At 45.3% G+C, this 26,743-nt stretch overlaps 1 protein-coding gene and 1 long non-coding RNA gene across 2 annotated transcripts in view; one reads left to right on the top strand and one right to left on the bottom strand.

Moving 5' to 3' along the window:
• The window catches only part of EML1 (EMAP like 1), a 124,092-nt gene extending 122,947 nt beyond the window's left edge, over nucleotides 1-1,145 (bottom strand). The window contains exon 1 of the mRNA XM_054069009.1: nucleotides 959-1,145. Coding sequence (XP_053924984.1) covers nucleotides 959-989 — 31 coding nt within the window. The 5' untranslated portion in view covers nucleotides 990-1,145. The remainder of the gene's footprint in view (nucleotides 1-958) is intronic.
• LOC128852400 (uncharacterized) lies at nucleotides 313-9,312 on the top strand. Its single transcript, XR_008450229.1, has 3 exons — nucleotides 313-935; nucleotides 3,721-3,868; nucleotides 5,568-9,312. It is a non-coding gene; the product is annotated as an uncharacterized LOC128852400 (long non-coding RNA).
• The last annotated feature ends 17,431 nt before the right edge of the window (nucleotides 9,313-26,743 follow it).

Genomic DNA, 26,743 nt, shown 5'->3' with positions numbered 1-26,743 from the left:
TTTTGTAAGATAGCAGCAGAGAGGGGAGGGAAAAAAAAACAGTGCAGCAGCCTTCTCCTTCTTCAGCCCCACTTTTTAGTCCCGATCCTCATCTCTGATGCGCAACCTTCACAGGCCCACGAGACATCAGTGTTACACAGTACGTGTATGTATTTATGTATATATAAGTGTGTGAAAAGAGAAATGCTTGCCATGGCAAAAAGCAAAAAAAAAAAAGATGTTTTCAATGGTTCATCTTTTTATTAATAAAATGCCTTGGTAGAGAATTACTCTAGCATTTTGACAGGAGTTTCCTTTTGTGCAGACAGTCTAGAGAGTGTTTACAATTCCTATAGAAGTTCGAAAAAAACAGCTGAGAACCATGCTTCTTGCTGACATGCTTTCCTGCTCAACGAAGATCAACATACACAGCCATAAGCACTAGTAAAGGACCCCTTTCCAGATATGTGCAAAACACATAAGGAACTTGTTTTGAAAACAAGGTACATTTCTATTTCCCCTCAGCAAATAAACCCTTTGCATTACATTTATCTGCCCTTGCTGTGTGTTGCCATCTGAGAAGTTTTATCAAAGCATGAACAGAACACACACAGAGCGCACTTGTTCCTGCAAGACTCATCCCCAGAAACTCTCCTTTGCAAGCTGGAGCCAAAGCATGTCGATACCATCACTCCTCCAGACACAGACACTTCAGACCATCTACGTGAATTACTGAACCCTTCGTCCTATCCAGCCTCTGTTCCTTTAGAGAAAATCCAGGCATTATCACCCACTTCAGCCCTCTGCCACGGACTCCTAAGGAACTGCACCAGGATCTGCAGTGGTTGCAGGGAGTTTCTCCTCTGTCTGCCACGGCTACGGCTCCCTTCGAAAGCAAACAGCTTCGTGTGTGACTTTGCAATCTGAGAATGTGAACTAGTCGGCAGGACAGCGGGGTAAATATAAATCTGGCGCTTACCCACAGGCAGTCCCTCGCAGTCAGACATCATGCAAGAAGTCCTCCTCACCAGGAGCTTAGGAAAACCACAGCAGGAAAGCAAGCAGGGGTCCTTCTGTTTGCAAAGGCAAGGCGGCGGGGGGGGGGGAATATCTAACAATTTACAGCCACCCTTCTCTTGCACTGTACATCTACCCACCCAGAGAGCTGTAGCAACAGTCCCGTCCCTGCCTTCTCATTATGGGATGTAAAGATAAGAATGTGCTTTTGTGCCAAAAGAGTGTGCTATTGGTGGATAAATTTGTTGTCATCCCTCCCCTTCGCAGAGTTTCCTCTTTAATGTCACAGAGGCACATTACCCTGTCAGAAAGGCCATCGAATATTTATGAAACGGCTTTTAAGAGCTAAGCCACAAATCTGCACGGCAGAACTGGGCTAATTGCTGTGTGGTGGGGTTGGCAGTGAGAGCTGCACCACAGAGGCACTTCTTCCTGCAGGGCTGCGTGGGGGGAAAGGCAGGGAGCTGGGGGACACACTCGGACACCTTGCTCTGTACCTTCTCAGTCTGCAGGTTAAATGAGGGTCCAAACAGAAATACTTGCTGCTTCTGAAGAGGGGGCAGAAGCCAAGGTGTATCTGTTTAAAGGGGCAGAGGAAAAAAGAGATCTTCTGGTTATGTTGTAATATCTGAGAAATAGTTCTTGCCATACTATTACTAAAAGCTGTTTCATGGTATATAACATTATTGTGAGAGCAGATTTCTCTGGAACTTCATGACTTTTTCTTGCTTAAAATATGCTGCTTTAATGCTGCCTTAGTGAAGCATTTAATGGCTGCTCCTATAATTTTTTTTGTCAGTCTTTGGTAAAGTTTACATTGGATTTGCTTGGTATGAGATTTCCAGATCAGGTCCAGCCGGTAGGGAGTATCCTTGCACACTGGTTGTGTTCATTAGGCACCTTAATGAAGTGCAAGCAAAAGCTCTTGCATTGTTAAAGCCATGGCAGGCTTGGCAGAGAGATATGCAGGACCTGTCAGGTGCCCTCAGTACCCAGGGGGAGGTGGTTTGCTGCCGCTTATTTTCCCAGGAACACAGAACTTCAGTGTCTGAGCCCTTCACAAATGTCAGGGGTTTGGCCCCAGAGCTGGTGTGAGGGCTAGAAGGAGAAGGGAGCAAGAAGAGGCTCCATAAGGGGTGAGGGTGGGGGGAAGAACTTCTAGACTCTGTGGAGAAGTGAGCCATCAGAAACACACAGGACATCTTTCTTCAAAATGCGTTGAAGAAAAAAGATTTAATGCCCATGAATTATACCAGGAATTCAGTGTGCTTGGCACCTCTGAAAAATTTGGGCTCATTTTACTTTGATGCTTTCGTCTAAGGCTGACACTGCTGGCTCGACTCACTTTCTCTCTAGAGAGATGGTTTCTAATACTCTGCTGGTTACTCAGCAGCATAGCTAGCCTACATATAGCTAGGATACAATTCAAGATATCAAGCTGGTGACTAAGAAGCTAAAATAGCTGCAAATGCAGATAGTTACATGTTCTGAAAACCACCTCTCGTGTTGCCTGCATGGGTTTGGGTGAGCAGGGCCGGAGGTGTCCTGGGGCTGCTGGGGTTTGCCAGCATGAAGATCTGATGGAATCGCTATCAGGGACAGCCCCTGTTGGTGGCTGTTTGAGGTCTGCACATGCAACAGCATGGGGATATTCACTGCTATACGGCTCACCTGGATGGTGACTCTTGGGAGAAACAGCTTCATGCTGTGGTTTTCACAACAGGCTGTACAAAGAGATGTGCAGGGCATCATGCTTATCCTCTTCATCCTGATGACACCCACAGTCTTAAGGAGTGGTCTTTACCTATTCTAGAAAATAGGGAGACATGGAGATGTCTTTTAATCTCAGTATGCATCTAGAAAGGGAGGAAGGCCCAAACCAGACCAAGAATATTTCCTTCCAGCGCAATTTCACTGCAGAAACATATTGCTACATGTGTAAACCAAAGCTTTCTTAGCTCGGCCCTGTACAAATGCAGGCTCACAGTTCTGCAAGCATTTACTTGCCAATTTAACTTCAAGCCCCACTAAAGTTCCTGGAACTACTCACAGTTACGAAGTTGAACACATGCGTGAATGTTTGCAGGATCAAGGGCTCACCATGCTGACTTACATTCATGGAGAAAACAGCTGCAGCTGATTTTGAAGTTACCTCTCACAGCTGTGTGCTGCTGCTCCTCTGCTGAAGGTTAGAGCCCTCCAGCAGAGCTGGATAAATGCCTGCAGTGAAGGCATGCCAAATCACAGACTGGCGTCTTTAGCTTTAACTCATCTTCAAAAGCAACTTAAGAAACCTATGCCTCAGTCACCACGCTATGTCATCCTTGGCCAAGTCTGCTACAGGGGTTCAACATCTTCTGGAAGAGGGGCAGAGAAGCCAGCAGAGAAAATTGAGCGTAGGACAAATATATCTCAAACTATTACAACAAAGCAAGAGCTTGTCTGCCACAGCCTTTATCAGGACTGGGCTTTGGGAGAGCTGTTCAGCGAAACACTAATGTATGAAATTATCCACAGGGTCAAAAGTTGAACAAATCAGACCTAAGTTTTACAGTGATAGTCACAAACATCTTCCTTTAATAAGGACCACTCCAATTAAAAAATTAGCTGTAATTCTTGGATACTTCAGTTATAATGTTGTTTTTTGAGAGGTTATAAGACTTCTTTTTTTTCAAGTAAAACCTTTTAACGTAAGCATGTCTTTTAACTTCCCCTGTTACTCAGCTTGAAAAGAGCCATGCTTGCTCCTGGAGAAAGGCCAAGCCTGGAAAATCTAAGTCTGAAAGGAGGAAGTTTTGGGAATTTATGAACGTGCCTGGTGTCTATCATGACAAAAAATGAAAAAGTCGAAAATCGATCTAAACTATAAAAGGTAAGAGGTAAAGCACATATTATTTTAGGGGGTATTTAATGTAGGAAACGTGCTAAACATCTGTCAATGACTGCTCTCACTTGGGCTTTCCAAGGAACCTGAAGGATGCTTGTCCCTCAACATACAGTGAGAACTGGTCATGAATCTTTCTGTTTCATTCATACTACTACCCGACAGATACACCTCTGCATAAAATCCGTGACAAATAGCATGAGTGGGATGGTAAATGTAACATATGAAAAGAAGCCACTGGAGTATTTCCTAAAGAAGTTTTGCCTGGACTCATTTGGTCTCCTGAAGAAGACAGTTGCATTGTCCTGATGCACCTCAAAATACTTAATCACTTGCTAGAGTGGCCGTACTCCTTTCTGGAGATCTCCAGGAAGAAACATAAATGTCTTTTTTTGTTGTCTATGCCACAAATCCTGCAGAAAACCCACAGTCTGAGCTGTGCAAAGGGCTTCTGAAATACCAAAAACCTGGAGCTGAGCTAATATGCTTAAGGAAAGAGGATATATGTGGGAAAACCTGGGTGCAGGGCACCCACAGTGGTACAAGTACAGTCACCTCAGTGTCCAAACATTACCTGTCACTCAAATGAGTAAGACACGTAGCAGGACTTTTCTCTGACCTAGATGTTTGCACATCCCATTATGCTCCTGATTTCAGCGCCTAAATGCCTTGGAAAATCTGGTCTTTAAGATCTTAAATCCTATTGTGGGGGTCATAACAATTTCCCCCACAGCCTGATGGGCTCAGCCATCTGACCGTGTGAGGAGCCAGATCCATCTGAAAGCTCTCATCCAAACCAAGGCTTTTATTATCACTGACTCACCTCTCATTCAGACAAGGATGGAGCTGGTCTTATCCAAACTTTGTAGGAAAAGCAGAGAGCTGCAGTTCTCACTGTGGGTTCTCAGGCCATGCCAAATGCTGACCGCCTGATAATATTACTGCTGGAAGGACTTCGCTAAACTCATCAACACTGTAGGATCACGGGTGAATTGTGCCTTTCTCTGCTGGCAGAGGGAAATCACAAGGAGCGAGAGCAATTTCTTTAGCTAACCAAGTCAGATCTGATTATTAAATCTGCAATTTTCCATGAGATTGAAACAAGCGCCTTACTTCCCACTTCGGCAGGCATTTATATCTCCCATCAGCGTGATTTCCACGGAGTTTAAATAGAGAATGACTGAAATGTGCTTCTCTCTTGTAATTTATGCAAATTCCCTTGTTTTTTTTCCTACAGTGTGAAGAGATTTCTGCCTGTTGGGTACAGGAGGATTCACAGCCTAGGCAGGGGGAGGGGAAGGATAGGTCTAGAAGAGAAACTGCAAGCTGATGTAAGCAGGTTGGCTTCAGGATGTGAGTGACTTTCTTGCTGAGCACTGAAGAGCCCAAAATACAGTCCTGCAGGTGGGAATGGTCCCCGGGCACTGTGGCAATCCCAGAGCACAACCCATGCTTAGACAAAGTAAACATTCCTGCCTGCACAGACAGATGAGCTGAATAAATTCAGCACATGCTTTAAGTCATTTGCTACTGCTGCTGTTTTTCCATGGAAATCACACTTAGGAATTTGTTAGCAAAGACTGGGTTTCACTCCTTGAAAAGCCCTGTGGCTGGTGGGGAGAGCACAGGTCTTCCTGTCCTCTCATGTAAGGAGTAAAAATAATCACAGCTTTTTAATTTCATCCAGATAAAGTGCAGAGAAGCAAGAGGGGACCACACTGGCCACACACCACCTGACCCACTGCCAGCCCTGCATCTCCTGAGCCGCTGGTGGAGTCTCAATGCTGTCCTGACTGTACCTATGGGACCAGCAGGCCAAATTCAGGATCCATGGGATGCTGTGCCATGTGCACATGACTCCAGAGCGCGGACAGTCCTGAACCTCTGCACAGTGATCAGCAGAAGCCTGCCCTGAGGAAAGAAAACAGGCTCAGACTAAAAGCCAAGCACCCAGAAAATTTCAATAATTGGGATTTGATTTCATTTTTGTTTTCTGACACATTCTTTTCTAATTTCAACTTGATGGACAGGGAGTGTAATAATGCAATCACAAGAGAAGCTGATGTACTGACAAGATGTCATGTGGGTCTACCCAGTGAAGGAAAAGCAAGTGAAGAAAGACAAGATACAGCTGACAGCTAAGAGTCCTCTAGGAAACAGAAAATACAGAATAGCAGCCCCCCAAAATAACTAAGTACACCATCATTTTCCATTAATCTGTATTGTTTTTTTTAATTTTATTAACAAGATTTTCACAATTGAATCCGAGCTTTGTAGTCAAGAAAGGAAACATCTCCATCACCTCCACTGATGTCACCCCAGAGAGAAGATTAGAAGATTAACTCTGTCAGGTGATGCCAATCCAATGGCAAGGAAAATACTTTTGCACATTCAAAGAGAAAATAAGGGAGAAATTCCAGCTATCTCCAAGAAATGTAAACCTTGCCAGTGATAATTACTGGCTCTCAGAGAAAACATTTTATGCAAATGCGCAGATATACAGTAAATAAAATAAGAAGATCAAAGACTTGGAAGAGGATTTATCTTAAAGAAGAAATGAGGGGATAGTCTGAATCTCAGTGGCATTTCAGTCTCATCTAATTTATAAGCAGCTGCATTCTCTGGGGACAAGTTATGAAAGGCCATTGAAATTATGTCAGGAAATAGAAAAACTACGTCTGAAATACAAAATTGGTTTCTGAGCTGTCACAGTTGTTACTGGCAATGTCTCCTGACACACTAGGTACCGAGTGTGAGTCTGCCCTAGTGAGCATTTGAAATGCATTTACACAAAAATGGAAAGAAGGTGAGCATGACAGACAGAGTTCAGCTTTCGGCATCTGCCGATAAACACAAGTGGCTCTTTGCTGGCAGGCTCTGCAGGAGTCACCCAGCACAGGAGGACAGAGGCTGAAGCTATTTTCCCATCAATACAATGCAGATTTTCATGCACAGCTGCAATTAGTGTTAATGGGAATTCCCTCTGCAAATGTTCGGTGTTACTGAGTAGTCTCTTAGTCAATATAAAAAAGCCAAGAAAAATTATATGATTCAATCTGATCTTACTGCTTCTGGTTTTGAGGGCATTATTGTTGTTTATTTCAGAGGAATTAAGATTGAGTCTTGCGCAGCTGAGTGTAGGTGTGTTTGCTCTGCACAGATCTGGTGGAAAAAAGCGTCAAATCCTGAATATAAATATTGTGGCATCAAGTGGTGAGTTCGAGGAGAAGGTGAGAGTCTCTCAAACCTGATTTGGCAGCTGCAAAAACAATACTTGGGCAAACAGATGGTCTCTGTGATGAGGGAAGACTTTAAAAGATTCGCAAATTAATGAGCTCTGCCAGGTTGTTTTTTAGTGTTTCCTACCAAAATTCCTATAAATCAGCCTAACTGGGCAGGGAGGTGGAGACAAGAGGAATTAGTAACTTCTCTAGACAGTTTGTATATCCAAGGTTAGCAGACAAAGGCTTCAGAGCTGGAAAATCCCAAGAGGAATTACGGAGGTGCTGTGTTGTCCTCTCGGAAGGCAAAAGCCACAGCGTTTGTCATGTACTATCAGTACTCTGGGGACTAATTGCAGCCATCCGTGATCAAGGATATCGGTTCAGTGGTAAAGGAAGGTGAAGTGTCAGACACTCTGAATTATTGGCTCCCCCTGAGAACACTGATATGTGTTTTTAGGGAGTGAAAGCCTCCTCCTTCATCTGCAGGTCAGAGAGAGACCACACCTTCACCTACCTTCAGTCTTTGTTAAAACCAGGCCCAAATAGCACATTACCAATGCAGAATATTTACAACAGCCAAACACAGTCCTGTCTTCAAATAAATGACATCTCATTTCCGTTCTCATCCCCAAGACTTTCTCATTACTCAGTGCTTTGTCAAGCACAGCCAGCTGCTTTCATCAAGCTGAAGATAATATCATTAAACTGTCACTGGCCAAGGTTAGCCACAACAGGTAAACAAAAGGTTGACATTTCATCACAAACTTGGAACGGGAGCAAGCTGTGATTTCAGGAACAACCAGGAGCAGAAAGAGCACCAGAGAGGTCCTATAATCTTCCAGTTCATGTCTACCAAAGCGACTTCTGTCTCCGTAGCATTGAGTGAAGGTCTGCTGTGCTAGGAGGCAGAATTAATTAAGGAATTACTAATTGAATCAGACTTGAAAAGTGGGGGAAATTATTCATTAGGGTATCTGTGAAGTTTGTAACGTGGTGCACTTTAAAATCCACTCTAATTTGCTTCCTTGCAAATGTTTGTCACCGGTGTTTGACAGCAGGAATAATCTGGGCGGAGTTTTCATTTTTAGTCATTTGGGGCCACCTCCATCTTACAATAAACAAAGTCACAATTAACGGAAGTGGTGACCTTGTTAGCAGTTTCTGCAAAGAGGACAAGATTCCTTGGGAACAGCGAATAAAGCAGATTGTTACCACGTAAGTGACCTCTGCAAGCCACACTGGAGTAATGCGTGTTGCTGGGCAAAAGGAAAGCTTGCTTCTTAGTGCTTTAATAGCACATAAGTAGCATTTCCAAGCAGTTTTCGTTGAGAACAGGTTTGGATTTGGCTTAGCTTCTCTAATATTGATATTTTCCACCGCACACACCTCCAGCTTCCTGAAGGAGAAGTTCATGAAAGAGAAGTATAACCAGTTGGTGTGGTTATACTCTCAGTTCCTGAGGTGGGAAGCCTGGGCTAGATACACAGTGGGGGCTGCAGAGCTGCAGTGCTGAACCAGGCAGTGCTGGGGTAACAGATACTCAGACTCCTGGAGAGCAGGACATCTTGGAAGGGGATGAAGAGGCTTTCCTAGGGTCACCCCATGAGGCTATGCCATGGTGGCAGGGGAGCCTTGTCCCTCTTCCACTGTGAGCAAGGGCAAATTCACTAAATCAGACTGTCAAATAGGAGTGCTGCTTGCAAACAGGGAAGTCTCAATAAAGCTAAATTGCTGTTGCTATCAAAGAAAGGGAAGAGAAAAAAAGTCTATGTTTCCATTCAAGGCTTATGAAAAATGTGAGAAACTTTATTTTTCTTCCTTATTAGAAGTCTCAATGCAATGAATGAAAAAAAATTTTTTGCTTAGCACTAGTGTCTTGTGGTTTTGGTTAGGAACAGCTGCTGCAGTACTGCTGGATAAGGGGCTTTAAACGTGACATACTTTCACTTAACCAAAATCACTGCAGTGGTGTACTGAAGTGATGCAGCTGGTTCAGGAGACCCCTTTGTAACTGCACTGGGAATGCTATAGATAACCCAAGGAGAAAACCCACCGGCCTGGCTGCAGAGCTGTGGCAGCTTTGTGGAAGCTTTGTGTCCACCTGGATGGGGTTGCTTTCTCATAAGCTGCAGTCTCTTCTGCAACTGAAGTACCCTACCATTGCTCTCAAGTTACTCTGTAGTCTTGCAACAAGTGCTACTTTCAGTATATGAGCAGATGTCCCAGCCTGCCCTGGGAGCTGGAGGCATTCATGAAGCACAGATCAAACATGCTATCATTTAAAACTGTAGGGATAAGTTTCCTTGCAAATCTCTAATTTGACACACAAAGCTGCTTCTTCTCACTCTCTCTTTCTCATCCAGGGCTAATCTGGGGACTGAATTTCTTCTGCTGCCATTTCTCCCCACGGGCATTGTACCCTCGCTGGAGTGGAGCAGTCAGGGGAAATCCCAGCATTTTCACATGCACTTGAACAAACCCAGGAACTCCTGTCTCACGGAAGAGCCAGGGTTGCTGCTGCTTCTGAACACCTCCAGGGCTGCTTCTTACAGCTTTCAGTGATGCCTCATTCTCACTGTGCCTTTTCCCCCAAAAGGAGAAAAAAAGCTTGGGGCAAACCCAAGTGGGTTTTCTTGTTGAACCCTGGATCCATTCCCCACCTAGCATTTCATTAATTCATAGAAATGACAGGAATTACTAGAAGCAGGCAAATGCAAGCTTCTGAAACCCTGGGGTACAGATAACCAGGAGGGCCTGCATATAAAATCATTACTATGTCGTACAGAGCAGTGTCAGATGTGCTGAAATGCCATCCCCGGGACATCACTGCAGAAGCTAATGCAGACTAATCAGGGATTTGGCATTCTTGAAGTACAGTACCACTATATAGTTAGTTACATTTTAGGACAGAGTTATACTTAACAGTTTAAAAAACTTATTAAAGAGATAGGATGAGATGTTAAATTTGCAAGGAATAGCCAGAGAAGCCCAAAGACTGCAGAGCTGAGAATTAAATCACCATTGATATTATTTTTCTTTTAATTTAGAAAGCAGCAGAAGCCTAAGAGGAATCTGCCTCACAGCAGAGCCTACATCTAAGGAAATTCCACGTATGGTCAAATGCCAAATTGTTTCTTTTGCAAAGGGCAGTGTGACAATCGTATTTCCATTTGGAGAGAAGTTTTTCTTTTTGGCTGAGCTTTTCGGTGGGGGAAGGGGAGAGGGAGAAAGCAAAGTACTTTCCTTTCGCACACATGTATTCAGAAACCTGGCTGCTCTTTTTTTTAAAGGTTACAGCTCCTTTCCTCACTCCTCCCCATGAGAACAGTCTAGCCAGCCACACCTTCACCCCCAGTCCTCCTTTCTTCAGATCTCTCTTCTTCTTGTGGGAGGCTCCTCGGATTAAAGTGAGCCCTTGGAAAGGCATATATTGCTGGTACTGAAATAACTGAGGCTCCTATCCACCTGTCTACAGGCAGAATTTGGCCTCATACTTTCTTGCCAATTTGCTGTTCCTTTTCATTGCCATTTCCTCAAGAAACAAGATCTGTACAGGCTGGGGTGTCAGGCAGTATTGCAGTGAGGGCTGCTGGGGTGGTGATGGGGGGTTGCTGTGTTGTGTTGTGGATGTTATAGTTATAACCCAAGGAGAAAAAGGATGCCACTGCAGTTAGAAAAATAAAGCACACAGGGAGGACAAAAATTTCTTAGCAAGCAATGTGTTCATTAGTATTGCGGGTGTGTGGGGGTTGGTCGCATCCGAGCAGGCAGCCTGTCCAGGGCCCACTGACTCCTTGCATCCAGCAGGATTGTACCTGGCCTCCAACCCATCCTAATAGGTGGGTTCCTCCCTTTCAGGAGGAAGCTGAAAACACATCTTTGCTTCTGGAAGTCACCTTCATCACTCCCACCTTCCTCCCTGACCTTCCTGCCTCCACTACCCACCTCCCTGCACTGCTCAGAGGTAGGAGGCACAGCTCTCTCAGCTGCAAATCCTCTTCCCGAGCCATTCCACTATTTCACCAGGTCACGACCAACTTCAGTGAGAGCCCCCAGCTCTCCTTTCCATTTCCCCCACTCACTGCTATTTATTGCTCAGCAGTATTCAGGGGAGGAATGCAGCCTGTCCGGAGGAAAGGGCTGATGCTCTCAGGACTCAGCAGGCTAAGTTTAGTTCCTGGCTCTGGCAGGGATCGTCTCTGTAATACTAATCAAAAGATTAAATTTCTCCCTGCCTCAGTTTCCCTCTGTAGATAGCAAAGTTTCCCTTTGTAAGCTGCCTAGGGCAGGAGCTGGTTTATACTGCTTTTTTACACTGTGTTTATTCCTGAAGCTCCTATCCCGACTGAGATCTCAGTGTACTATAATTAATACATTTGTGTTGTTTTCATTAAAGGTCTTGTTATGCTTTGAATATGAAATATAAAATACTAGATAATGCTGAATTATAATTCCTCAAGTTATGCCTTTTTATTTTGCATGGAGTTCCATTTAAATCATAATTTCCTAACAAACAAAATGACTCTGGGATTGCTTTCACAACTGTAGATATTGATGTAAGAGCTGATGTGGCCACAGGCAGCCTGAAAACCTTTCTTCCCATAGGTTCTCCAAAGTCAGCCTTTGGAGATGTAACCAGAGTTACTGTCTGTGTTTTGGGAATGAAATTACAATGCTATGAACAACAAGAGAAGAAAACCTGCTATTTATGGGCTGAGGATTTGGCTTGATGCTGTCTCTTTAAAAGAATTACTTGAACAATACATTAAGAAGCAAACATCTTCTATCATATACATATTTCATCTGCACCTTGAAACTGTAATTAATGGCACAGGAGGCTTCATTTGACAAGATGTCCTCAGGGCAGACTTTTTACTTCTATCTACATTGACAGCACTCATTGTTACTGTTTTCCTTGGCAAAACTCCTCCTTCACTTTGCCCTGCTCCTTAGTGGAGAAGCAAGCAGGTGTGGGGCTGATCCACATTTCTCTCTTCATTGATGAATACGCCCCTTGGATACAATAGGACCAAAGAGAATATTTTTGCAAAGATGGAAGAAGATGCACTGGGACACACACAGGAGGAGGTGAGAACTCCTGTTTGTAAAGCCTGCCCACTGTGTGAAATAACTAATGCTAATTCAGACTGAATACAATCGAAATTAAACACCATGGGCAAAAATAGTCTCTGGTGCAGCACCAGTCACCCAAAGGCAGATGATTTGATTTCACTGAACTTATGCCAGGAATGAGCTTGGCCCACAGCGTTATTTGGCATCTAACGGAGTGGCCAGGAAACCTGAAATACATCACGCATCCAAACACGGGTGTTCTGGTTGTGGCTGGTGCTCTAACACGTGCAGCTAGTTGTTAGCTCCTGAGTCCCTGTCATCACTGATAAATATTTCCGGTGGTCATTTACACCCATCCTTTTAAAATAATGGTGGTCATTTACCTTTATCTTTATGAAAAGGTTACAGAGGCTCTCCAAAAATATGAAGAACAAAAAAAGAAATTGGGTTTATGTACCTACTAAATATTGGATAAGCTGTATTTTTTCTAACCACTTCAACTGGGGAAAAGAGAGAAGAAAAAAGGAAAAAAAAAAAAGTCGTAACCTTTATGCAAGATCTGCTCGATGTAACACACGCTTATACGATGAGTACTGAATCCATCACAAAGTAAATCAGCTTGCAGCAGGATGGAGATGCACAGAGATTCGTTTCAAGAAGAACTGAGGCGGTATGAACTATAGGATCCCAAAGGCTTTTAGACACTGAGTTACGGATCTTAGGCTATAAGCTGGAAAGAATTTAGGTTTTGCTCCTTCCTTGGGCTTTGTAGCATGTCAAGGATGAAGCTGCTGAGCCTTGTTTCTCTGTTCGTGGGGAGATGTGGCACTGCAATGCTACCCAGCAGCCCTCCGCAGAGATGTGTGCCACTGCGGCAGGAAGATATTTTTTAATATCTTCAAGCAGAGAGACTCCACAACTTCCCCAGACAACCTATTAGCAAACACAATGTGAACAACACAAGCGCACATGCAAGCTCTCTTCTAAAAGGGATTTCAGGGAACACCTCCAATTTTAACATCTGCAATCACAGAATCATAGAACAGTTAGGGTTGGAAGGGACCTTAAAGATCATCCAGTTCCAACCCCCTGCCGTGGGGAAGGACATCCCACTAGATCAGACTGCCCAAGGCCCCATCAACCTGGCCTTGAACACCTCCAGGGATGAGGCACCCACAGCTTCCCTGGGAAACCTGTGCCTTATGTCCCTTTCCTCCTTATGTCTAGTCTAAATCTGCCCCTCTCCAATTTATAGCCATTCCCCCAAATCCTACTACTACGTGCCTTTACAAAAAGTCCCTCCCCAGCTTTCTTGTACACCTCCTCCATGTACTGGAAGGTCACTATAAGATCTCCTTGGAGCCTTCTCTTCTCCAGGCTGAAAACCACCAACTTTCGCAGCCTGTCCTCATATGGGAGGTACTCTATTCCTCTGATCATCTTTGTAGCCCTCCTCCAGACCCGTTCCAACTGTTCCGTATCCTTATGTTGAGGATTCCAGAACTGGACACAATACTCCAGGTGAGGTCTCACAAGAGAAGAATAGAGGGGCAGAATCACCTCCCTCGCCCTGCTGGCCATGTTTCTTTTGATGCAGCCCAGGACACAGTTGGCTTTCTGGACTGTGGGCATATATTGCCGGCTCATGTCAAGCTTCTCATCACATCAGCGCTTCCAAGTTTTTCTCTGCAGGGCTGCTCTCAATCACATCATCCCCTATCCTGTATTGAAACTGCAAATTTACCCAATGCAGGTGTAAGACCTTGCACTTGGCCTTGTTGAACTTCATGAGGTTCTCACAGCCCCACTTCTCCAGCTTGCCCCGTTCCCTCTGGATGACACCCCATCCTTCTGGTGTGGCAACTGCATCACTCAACTTGGTGTTACCTGCAAACTTGCTGAGGGTGCACTCAATCTCACCGTCTATATCATTGATGAGATATTAAACAGCACTCCTTATCAGTGATGCAGATATATAAAATCTCAGCGGTGGGATGGCCCTGCAAACTCAATCTATTGGATGAGTTTTTTATAAAAGCACAGCAAAACTTGGCTTTCTGTCTGACCATGTTTCTAGATAGCATCTGGGTAGTCTATCTACAGGTCATTTTCCACTACCTGTATCTCTCTCACTAAAGAATAGAATACTGCAAAAATACTGCTTTGTGCTTACATCTACAGCCCTAAAAATAGTCCTTTTATGAGTAGCATCACTGCATTTGTCTGTATTAAGTGCTACAAGATTGTCAATACACAGGAATGAAGAAAACCATAAAACCTTGAAATTCTGAGACTCATACAGATACTTGATGTTTCCAAAATGACTCTATAAACATGGGCACTAATACAACTGGTGAGGCAACAGAGGTTATCAAATCAGTGATGAAGAATATGTAAACGAGATAGACACGTCAGTATTGGGCATCAGGGTCTCATGAAGAGGACAGAGAAGCAACAATGCAACAGAAAATCATTATTTCAGGCTAGAAAAGGCTATGTGGGCCTGGTACCCCAAAGCTGCAAGAACTAAGAGTTGTCCTGGTTAGCCACTTCCTGCTGGTAAGAAAGGAAGATGTGAGAAAATCATGAATTGAAGGCAATTTCCAGCTATAAAGATTTTCTTAAGGATTCAAATTCTTACAGCTCTGTACCTAAGTGGATGCTGGCTCTGGGCAGCCAGGGAACGCTGACCTTGTATCTTGGACAGTGCACAGAGATAAAAAAGCCCCTTAGACTGGGCTAGAGCCTTGAAAGGGCCCCGCCACTGTCACTGCCTCCCCAGGGTTGGCATTGCTGAGCGATTTAGGTGCAGGGTCCGCATCTAGGTGGACCACAGGTGTTCATACCCAGGAGCATGCTGCTCGCTGCAGGCCTGGAGAAAGCTGGGAAGGAGACACAGCCAAAGCAGTTGCTTTCACATCAACTGGCCCTTAGGAAGGTGAATTATCCTTTTGCAACTGTGTGTTAGGATCTGAGTACCTCTGCGAGTGCCTTGTCAGCCAAAAAGTCGCCAAAGGCTTGGGAGGATACAGGGGGTAAAGGAGGGCCAGGATCCAGCTTCCTGGTGGCAGCACCACCCCACACAACCTTATGGAGCAAGTTCACCATTCATCCCAACACCGCTGGAGCACAAGCTGCTGAAATGGCAGGACAAGAGCTAGATCTGCTATCTGGTGAGTGCCAGTGATGGTGCCTGTGGATCTGGTGACAAGGCTCAGCTCTCTCCATGTGGGCACAGGAGATCTCTTCTCTCCCATGCTCCCTGTGCTGCCTTCACCACAGCTATGTAATCACACAGGCTCAGTCTCCCTATCACAGTGCTGGAGAAGAAGAACAGCAATGTCGGTGTGATTAAAGATAATGAGCTGCTGATTAGCACTGGAGAACACAACTGAAAACATTTCTTTTCAATTGCCTTTCTTGTTGAGTTAATTAAAATAAAATTCAAAGCTTCTCAGATGAATTACAATACCTGCTTAGCTCAAAGCACTTTGAACAGGTTTGCAATTAATATTTGTGTTGACTTCCACCTGACATTAGCATAACAAAAGAGACTAATAGCACCTTTCAGATGATTCCCAGTGATGTAGCTGCTATTTGGACTGTTACTGGCTTGCTGCTGGGATGCTTGGGCTGCAGGGAAGGTGCAACGCGGTCCTTCCTCCCCTGGCAGCCACACAGACTCCCAACGAATCATGCTAGTGGGAAATGTCCACTGACCACTTGCTCTGAGGTATTTATAATGAGCTTTATGCAGTGCTTTAATATCTGTCAGCTGCTTAACGAGACTTTGTTCAGGAGGTCTCTGCCTGTGAAAACTTTGGCTGCAGAATTAGGGAGAGTACGTTTGATGCCAGACTCGTGGTTCATCAAGTCTGGGGATGCATTTTAGTCTGGCAGCAGTGCCGCAACCAGTAAGGCCATGAAAGCAGAAATAAATGTTCATATTTTTAAAATGACACGTGTCTCTGTGTACGCTTTGAGTTTATAAACAGTTTATAAACCCTGTGGACGTATATGGCTGCCCTCTCCTGGAAGATGATGGAGTTGCTAGTGCAAGTATTTTTCCAACCACCTGAACGTTATACCTAAAGAAGTTACATTTTTTGTTATTTTAGAGACGTATCATGTATATGATATGTCTATTACACACAAATATAATCTATATGCTATGTACATCACATACAAATGCATACGTATATAAGAGGCAAAGGCACATACACTTGAATTTTCTACAACTCTTAAGTGCATGGTTGCAATTGATTTACCTCTTCTTCATGCAGTAACTTATAAATATACCTGCTCTTTTTTTTTGGCTACCAATATTATCATCTTAATACATTTGCTGAAAAGCATTTTAATAACCGGTGCAGTTATACCCTAAGCAACCTTCCCTCTCTCACCTCTACATTAATCATAGTGATGACTGTACTGAGTTTAAATTAAAGGTACACATTGATTTCTTGTGCTTTCGCAAATTAACACCTATTTTTTAGCCATTCTATCATAAAGCATAAATAGAATGTGACCATCTGTAAGGAATTAAGTAATTAATACAGGGTGTTTTAACAAAAACAAAATTAATGTTTTTATAAATGTTAATTGAGTGGAGAAAATCATATTCATTTCTGTCTAAATTCATATTTAAAGAGATCCTTATAGCCAGATGGTAAGAGATCACCAAGAGCAGCAAAGTCTCATACTGTCATTACTAAGTGTTATTGTTCTGCACAGATATGAGCTATTCCTCTGGACAACTTGGAAAGCTTCTATCTGAAAATTTCATTTACCAGGGCAGTTTTTGAATGCGGTCCACAGCACAAAGCTGCATTCTTGCAGAAGTGGCTGCCTGGGATGCACAGACCTTGCCCAGAAGAGACTTGGTGGGGACTGCTGCAGCTGGGTGGGTGACTCAGCCTTCCGCTTGCCGGTGACCAATGCTGCACTGACTGAGGTTGCTGTCACTGTGCCGTGCATTACAGCGCAGAGGAACAGATGTAGCAGATACCTACTGTAAAACAGGACTGGTACCATGTGGCAGAGGGATGAGGTAAAGGCTAAGGTGTAACATCTCATGGCAGCACACCTAACCCACAGCCACGGAGGAGAAAGGTTGGGTTTATGTCTCAGAGCAAATTGTTTGGCCTAGTTCTGACTATCCTATGAAAATGTCTGCCATGGCTAATTAGTCCCCAGTGTGGGAAAGAGGATGTGTAGTTAATCATTTAAGAAGCTCATTAGGTTTGCCCCATATTCAGTATTACATTTGCTTTAGAGGTCTTTATGTGCCTCTAAGTGTCTTACAGGATCTCCTCCAAACAGGCTGGTATCTCTCAGTAACACTGGGGGAAGTAACAAAACTAATCAAACCCCTCCTTTACATTGGTATTACTTCATTAATTTTAACAGCTTTCTTGACATATGTGGGTATAAAGGAATTCCAGACACCTGCTCTTCTATTTCTGGAAGCTGACTTCAATATGGAAAGGTCAGAAAAGCATCTGTGGGTTTATTTAAATGTTGTTTCTTTTTTACCCTCCCAAAATTATTTTACAGTAACTCATTTTAAGTCATTTTAATGAAGAAAGAACTTAAAGCAGATAGATTAGATTTAACACCAAAGGAGATGCACATTTTAAAATTCATACTAAAAAGCACTGAACTCTTTGAAACTTATGGGCCTGGATGTGTCTTAGGTTTATGCATGGTGTTTAAAAAATTGGCATTGATACTACAGGTACTACCACAAGGTCAAATTAACTATAAGAGGAAGGAATGAGCTGCAATGCTGTCGTCATTCATTCCCCCACTGGGGACATGGAAATGCTGCAACCTGTGAGACAGAAGAGCAGATGCAGCCCTTGCCCTGTATCCACCCATACTGTGGCTGTGCCAGGAAAGGCCCTTGGTGGGGGTTGATGGTGTGAACATCAGAGAGCTGGGAAGGGGTAGGTCACCATAATTCATACTCTGAGAGCCTGATGGCTGTGTTACATAGGACTTGTCCCTATTTCAGTCATCCTCACAGAAAAAAACCCAAATATCAACTACATGGAAATATTCCAAGTAGAATATTTTAAGCAAGAGAGCCTGCGTAACTTTGTCAGCTCATGGGGTCAAATCAGGGATCTGGGTCGAGATGACAGGGAAGCAATTGCCATAGTCCTCCATGCTGATGTCCAGCTTTTCCTTCTGCAGGCCTGGAAACACTGACAAAAATCCCATGCCCTACCTCATGAAAAAGCCAGCACCGAGTCTTCTGCCAAGTCAGGCTAATCTTTCATGCAGATGCAGATGGTCTTCAAACAACAGTGTTCTGCTGCAAGTGTCAGGAGCTACTCTGCAAAGTGATGCTGGAATGAAATGGAAAAGGGGCATTTGCCTTTTCTAAGTAATATCACTGGAATTAGTGAGGAAAAGAGGGAATAGGTGTAAATGCACAGCAAGAGAAAACCAGGAGAGGAGACAGATGTAAGCTCTTCTAGCTCATTAAGGGTGGAGGTGTCGGCCTGCTGGGAAATTATTGTCCACTTTATGTCTTGATATTGGAAAGAAATTAACTAAAAGAAACAAAGCAGTTATAGCACTTGAGCTACTTAATTATGCCTTTTAAAGCTGTCTTTGAAGCCACAGAGTGAAGGATGAATGAAACACTTTTTGAAGGTCCTTATTAGTCATTCCCTTCTCTGATGGCAATAATAATTACATCATCCTACATCGGAAGGCATGTTCCTAGTGAATCCCCATACTCCCTCATAACATTTCCAGCAAGGCAGGCTGATATAATGATGTGGGTAATTAGAGCTCTGGCTGCAGCCACTGAGGTCAGCTATTAACATCCCTCCTGGGCAGAGCATCCCAGCCTCATCCCCAGAGGTGTAGGCCAGATGTGAAAGTCCTGGGATTGAGGGGAAATCCAGCTCAAGCAGTTCAACTCCTGCTTCTATGTGTGTGGACTACAAGGGAATTTCCTTCCTTATTGCTGGGCACAGGCAGAATAGTAGCAAGACCTTTGTTAGATTTAAACCACTAGAAAACATCATTATCATCCTTCAGGTTATCTACCTCCCCCATGTGCTGCATGACCTACAACTCAGACCACTAATACTGAATGTCCTCACTCCATTAAACCTTGAAACCTATCTACTAATGGCCCATGGCAAAAAAAAGACCCATAAAAAGGCAGTGGTGTCTCAGCAGCATTTTTGTGCCTGTGATACTTCATCTGGCACTTGGCAAAGCAACACAGCACAGAAACCACATCCTGCAAGTACCTGCAGGTGTAGCAGCAGCCCTGGCAAGGCAGCACGTGGGCCACGGCAGATCGCGATGGGACTTTGCCTGGCAGCACCTGACACAGGCATGAGTAATGTAAGGACTCATTAATCATTTATAGAATTGCTGTTCCTGTGGATTCATCAGTATTAGAGAATCATGCTGTCTCTTTTGATCCCAGTGAGAACTTGCTTTCTGTGCTCAGCAAGGTCACATTGTCCATAGGATGGAGAAGGTCTCATCAGAGAGAGGGCAGGGGCTTTGCAGCCCACAGCTCAGCTACTTTGTCAACCCTGTCTTGGTCCATAAATCGCAGTAATGGTCTGAGTACAGACTGGCCATGAACACAAACAGACACGCATTCTTTAAATAACAGAAGGAAATAGGAAAGGAAATAAAAATAAACAACACTCACATTTAAAAATATGATTGTCCATAGCTTCTCAATGCTCTGACTCCTCAGCGCAATGCTCTCAACTGCCTGCCCACCACCATAGAATCATAGAATCATAGAATCACAGAATCACAGAATCACCAGGTTGGAAAGGACCCACTGGATCATCGAGTCCAACCATTCCAAACACTCCCTAAACCATGTCCCTCAGCACTTCATCCACCCGTTCCTTAAACACCTCCAGGGAAGGTGACTCAACCACCTCCCTGGGCAGCCTGTTCCAGTGCCCAATGACCTTTTCCATAAAAAATTTTTTCCTGATGTCTAGCCTGAACCTCCCCTGGTGGAGCTTGAGGCCATTCTGCCTTGTCCTGTCCACTGTCACTTGGGAGAAGAGGCCAGCTCCCTCCTCTCCACAACCTCCTTTCAGGTAGTTGTAGAGAGAAAGAAGGTCTGCCTTCAGCCTCCTCTTCTCCAGGCTAAACAACCCCAGCTCTCTCAGCCGCTCCTTGTAAGACTTGTTCTCCAGCCCCCTCACCAGCTTCGTTGCTCCTCTCTGGACACACTCCAGAGCCTCAACATCCTTCTTGTAGCGAGGGGCCCAGAACTGAACACAATACTCAAGGTGCAGTCTCACCAGTCCCAAGTACAGAGGGAGAATAACCTCCCTGGACCTGCTGGTCACACCATTTATTATACAAGCCCAGATGCCATTGGCCTTCTTGGCCACCTGGGCACATTTCTGGCTCATGTTCAGTTGGCTGTCAACCAACACCCCCGGGTCCTTCTCCTCTAGGCAGCTCTCCAGCCACTCTTCCCCCAGTCTGTAGCACTGCATAGGGTTGTTATACCCCAAGTGCAGAACCTGGAATTTGGCCTTGTTAAACCTCATGTCATTGGCCTCGGCCCAGTCGTCCAGCCTGTTCAGATCCCTTTGTAGAGCCTCCCTACCCTCCAGCAGATCCACACTTCCACCCAGCTTAGTGTCATCTGCAAACTTGCTAAGGATGCACTCAATGCCTTCATCCAGGTCATTGATAAAGACATTGAACAGAGCTGGACCCAGCACTGAGCCCTGGGGAACCCCACTTGTAACTGGCCTCCAGCTGGAGTTAACTCCATTGACCACCACTCTCTGGGCCCGGCCATCCAACCAGTTTTCAACCCAGGAGAGTGTGTGCCTGTCCAGGCCAGAGGCTGACAGTTTCTGAAGCAGAATGCTGTGACGAACTGTGTCAAAGGCTTTACTGAAGTCCAAGAAGACTACATCCACAGCCTTTCCCTCATCCAGTAGTCGAGTCACTTTGTCATAGAAGGCGATCAGGGTAGTTTGGCAAGATCTGCCTTTTGTAAACCCATGTTGACTGGGCCTGATCACCCGGTTCTCTTGCATGTGCTTCATGATAGCACTCAAGATCACCTGTTCCATGACTTTCCCCGGCACCGAGGTCAGACTGACAGGCCTGTAGTTCCCCGGATCCTCCCTGCAACCCTTCTTGTAGATGGGCACAACATCAGCCAGACTCCAGTCCAGTGGGACTTCCCCAGTCAGCCAGGACTGCTGGAAGATGATGGAAAGGGGTTTGGAAAGGACATTCGCCAGCTTCTTTAATACTCTTGGGTGGATCCCATCTGGCCCCATAGACTTGTGGGTGTCTAGCTGGGCAAGCAAGTCTCTAACTGCCTCCTCTTGGATCATGGGAGCCTCATTCTGCTCCTCTACCTCCTGGGTTTGTACACTGGGGGAACAACTTTCCTTGCTATTAAAGACTGAGGCAAAGAAGGCATTAAGTACCTCAGCCTTGTCCTTATCCCCTGTCACTGTTGTTCCTTCTGCATCCAATAGGGACTGAATATTCTCCCTAGTCCTCCTTTTCTTGTTAGTGTATTTGTAGAAAGATTTTTTTATTATCTTTCACAGACTTAGCCAGTTTGATTTCTAGTTGGGCCTTAGCCCTCCTGATTTTTTCCCTGCACGATCTCACTTCGTCCCTGTAGTTTACCCAAGATGCCTGTCCCTTCTTCCAAAGATCATAGACATTCCTCTTCTTTTAGATATCTCTCAAGATCTCCCTACTCAACCAAGCTGGTTTTTTTCCCTCTCCGGCTCCTTTTCCGGAACATGGGGATGGCTTGGTCCTGAGCTGATGTCTCCCTTCACCATGTCTCCCTCCCTCCCTCCCTCCATCTCCCATCTCTCTTCTCTACCTGCAGAGCAGGGCAGGACTCCCCAGGCATCACAGGACCCCCGAGCTCCACATCACTCCTCCTTCACATACAGCCCTCATGCCGCCGTGGGATCCAGCCCAGCCTCCTGTGCTAGCCCTGCCGGCCTGCCCGGCTTGTGCTCCCTGCTCGCCCTTCCTGCATGCACTGCCCGGAGCTGCCCTCTCCGCATGCACTGCCCAGAGCTGCCCTCTCCGCACGCACTGCCCAGAGCTGCCCTCTCCGCATGCACTGCCCAGAGCTGCACTGCATGCACTGCCCGGAGCTGCCCTCTCCGCATGCACTGCCCAGAGCTGCACTGCATGCACTGCCCGGAGCTGCCCTCTCCGCATGCACTGCCCAGAGCTGCCCTCTCCGCACGCACTGCCCAGAGCTGCCCTCTCCGCATGCACTGCCCAGAGCTGCACTGCATGCACTGCCCGGAGCTGCCCTCTCCGCATGCACTGCCCAGAGCTGCACTGCATGCACTGCCCAGAGCTGCCCTCTCCGCACGCACTGCCCAGAGCTGCCCTCTCCGCATGCACTGCTGTGCCAGCAGCTCTGCCTGCACCGGCTGCCCTCGGCCGCAGGAGGGGAACGCTGCAGCACGCAGCAAGCCGTTTCCCCAGTTACTCGTTAGGGCAAGCGGAGACGTTCCTTCACCCTCTTCACCGCCGTGGGGACGCGGCAGGAGATTGAGGCGGTGGAGGGGTGTCCGGTGTGGAGGGCACCCTTCCCCCCGAACTTGCCGGGAGCGGAGCCCCCCGGATCCGTGGCAGCTCCCTGGTAAAGATCCCCGTGGCTTAATCATGTGTAAATTATTTCAATAAATGCAGGCAGGCCGCCACTATTATTCTGAGCAAGAAGAGTGTATGTAATCAGATCAGCGGTGCGTGTCATACATAGCATGAGACTATGAGCCAGTTAAATGTTTCAGATGCCCAAACATGCTGCAAAGTCACTCGTGGCACCTCTATCTTGTCATGTTAGTGATAATGCATGCAGCACCCGGGAAAGGAAAATGTGCTGTGATTTCCTGCTCCTGGAACATTTCTGTAGCTAAAACTCTTCTCCACAGTATCTAAAATAAACTGTTCCCTCGTTACTGTAAATAAAGCAGTTTGTCCTTTTTCAGTAGCCATTTCTAGATGCTTGGTATCCATCTCAGTTTTCCATCCCCAGCTGAAACACGGACACAGAGTGTCTGCTCCGCTTACTGCCTGGTGTAGACACATCCCTTTCAGTAGCCTAAACAGAGGTTGGGAACCAGTGCTTCAAGACGAATATTGGGCTGGATTCGAAGCTTGCCGAAGTCAACAGGGCTCCCACTGGGGTTTTTAATGAGGCCTATCATTAATTTCCTAATGAAGTTAGCTATTTATCTTTATTAGATGGACACTTCAATTAATTGATTTAATCTAGATGACTTCTCTGTGACAGATTTTCAGAGCCCCACAGGCTTCTGCGTCTACAAGGAGCCCATCCTACCCTCTGCCGAGCGTGCTCTGCTTCCCAAGGAGCTAATCAGGCGGCCCATCTCCTCTCAATCAATAAGCGTTTATTCTAATTGAAATCAGCATCAACTGAATACCAACCAGGAGTGTGAAATGCTTTGTAAATAATGTGCATGAGCTGGATCCCGAGAGAAGCGGTTGTAGGACTGTCAATGGAAGTGCAAACGTGGGGGACACAAGACATGCCACCCAGCACTCTGTCACTCTCCCAATTTACAGCTCTCACCGGGGAGCTCCCTGTCTCGCTTTGATGATGAATTAATTTCCTCTGATGGATCAACCTCCCAGTCCTTCATTGCAACACCTTGCAGAATGCATTGCCTAACGAGAATTGCTCATTAACATATAAATCATAGTGTGCTTCTTTGTGGCACCCCAGGCAAAACAATGGGCTGAGTGCTTCCCCCCTCATGTAGCTTTTCCCTGAAGGGAGAACTTTCATTGACTGCTGAATGGAAGGTGGAAAGAGTGAAATCATTTAATTGTGTGACTCCTCTCACATGCTACTGGATAGACTTTAAGTAAGCATATGACTTCCTCAGTGTGTATCCTGTCTTCACTATTTTATTGCAAGATAACATATGATTCTTCTCTATCATAACCAGTTATGATAGTACATGTTCAAATGTTAGTTTACCAACAATCTCAGGGTCTTCTGGACACCGAACCTGCAACAGGAATAAAGACTAAATTAACAGAGAAGGTTAATTTAATTTAGACCAACAGTCTGTCTTATCTGTCCAATCTTTTGTAGACAGATCTGTTTTCTCTGTGCCATGAAGGATATACCCAGGTTGTATGGGTACAAGGTGGCTCAGAGTCAGGAGCAGAGAAGCCATCACTAGCACTGCTCTGGCCTCACGCCTTTTTTTATAGCCAGCTTGGGAACTACAAGGAAAAATACCTTCAGGCATTTAATGGCTTGTATCTAGCCCTGCTAGAAACTCAGTGGGTGATGGCAGGTGGCTGCATTAGTTTTTCTACCTGGATAGACAAATTAGGATCATCTGAATGAGCATGTTTTCATTTCCTAGTATTTCACTCACTATAGCAATTAAAAGAGGTGCCCCAAACTCGTCTTGGTTGAACTACGCAGCAACTCATTTCTGATTCTGGATTTTCAAAGGTGTATGTCCAGGCTGATAGCAATGTGGTAGCTGTATCTGCCAAATTTGACTTGAAAATAAGGATAGGAAGCACTACATTGTCCACTGAATCAGAGGAGGCTTATTTTGGTGAGATATACATTGTAATTTCACCTCAGGCCTTAATAACATGGCTATGCAATGGGCTAAGCTGGCACCACCCTCAGCAGCAGAAGAAAGGAGATGCTGTGCACTACAAGCCTGCAGTGCAGCTCCCTTGGAACATCCCTTTCCCCTCTGGAGCTGCCCCACAGAGATGACATTGGTGAGCCGGCAAACCCAGCATCGATACCTGAAGAAGTGAAGAGCACTATGAGTCAGTTCAGTTTGATGAATAACAAGGAACTCTGTTGATCGAAAAGACTCAATCCATCCTAAATAGTCCTGCGACTTCCACACCAGTGGTGCAGCCCACACAATCTGTCCTTCCCAGTACTCACAGGGAATCCTGTTCCTGCAACCTCTCCCATTCCCTAGCATGTCTCATTGATGAATCAAACTTCCATACAGTGCACTTGACATGTGTCTGGAGAAGACGGCAGATGGTCTTTGAGGAACAAAATGTGGTTGCTTCCTACAATACCTCATTCCAACAGTGCAGCAGAAAGTCTACAAATGTCCGGTTTCCATTTCTGTGCATGCATTTTTTTACTGGAGTCCCCATGGTCTCAGGGAAGCTGCAAAGAGGGACATCACATACCTGAGATATTCACCTAGCACAGCATCTGAGGCCGAGAAGCATTTCCAAGAATCTGACCAGCCTGAGGTGGATCTATGACAGCAATTCCCAGCACATCCATACAACTGGCAATACATCACACCCTGAGCTCAGACAGCCCTGCTTCTCCCTGAAGCATGGTCAGTACTGCCTGATCCCTGCCTCTCCTGCCTCCTCTCAGCCCCAGCTTCTGCTCCACTGCAGCTCTTCTTCCACAGGCTTCCTTCTGTACCACCCTACCTGTGCTCCTCAGATTGAAGATAAAAGCAGTTAAATCAGCATAGGTACTGTCTTTTGTTCTCCCACCTTTTCAGGTTTCTTTCTAATTTTGCACTAAAATCCACGGAGAATTTATTTTCTGCCCGTTTTAACAGGAAAAATAAGAACAGTTTCACTATTGCAGATTTCCCTTTTTGCTGTCCTACCTTCTGTCAACACTAGGCAGCACCTTACTTTGCCTGCCTTTAAATTAAACACTAAACGAAGCCTCTGAACTTAAAAACCGACAAGCCAGTCAGCCCTCCCTTCCACCTTCTGTTTACCATCCATTTGCTCCCTTACACAGGATTTAAAGCACGAATATTTTTTTTCTTGGTTTGTGTTTACATTAGCATGATTAGTACCAGTTTAATTAAATCAACTTAAAATCAGTTCATAGCAGGCACTATTTTCCCTGCATAGACAACAGCAGTGCACTGAGACAGTGTAGCTCCATTCAGCTCTGCGGAGGTGGAGCAGAGACAGCTGGGCAAGGAGGGGAGCTCACAGAGATGCAGCTCAAGGTGATCACCTCTGCCAATGGTGCCACCTCTGCCAATGGTGCCAAAAGCAGAGCTTGGAAATTCCAGTAAGTCTTCTTGGAAGTTGTCCCAAAAGGTATCCTTTGTTAACATAAAGGGAATGTTATGATTTTTCATCTTTACTGAAGGGAAGCTTGGTGCCATTACTGCAAGGCGAGCTATGAAACAGGGCAAGCGAGACAAGTTCTTCCTAAATCCTAGTGCCTTTTTTTCCTTATAAGCATTGCCAACGCTCATTTCTTTCAATTGTGCAGAGTGCTATTTTCAGTTTTACAACTTTTTTTGAGGTGCTGTTTCCTCGCTAGCCATGTCTTAGCTGGTGCACCAGCAGCGGACTACAGCTGTCCTGGCACCACCCAGTGATCTAATCCTCCTTTATTTTCTTCTTCTTTTGTTTTTCATAAAATACTGGAAGGACCTGGAGTCCTGCCTGTTTAAACTGCTGAATACTTCCTTCACAATTTTTAGCTGTGGGCTTGAGTCATGACCATGGATTCTCTTCTACTGACTCAGAT

This window comes from Cuculus canorus, chromosome 5, assembly GCF_017976375.1.
Source record: "Cuculus canorus isolate bCucCan1 chromosome 5, bCucCan1.pri, whole genome shotgun sequence".
Classification (NCBI taxonomy): domain Eukaryota; kingdom Metazoa; phylum Chordata; class Aves; order Cuculiformes; family Cuculidae; genus Cuculus; species Cuculus canorus.
This window is presented reverse-complemented; position numbering and strand designations above follow the sequence as displayed.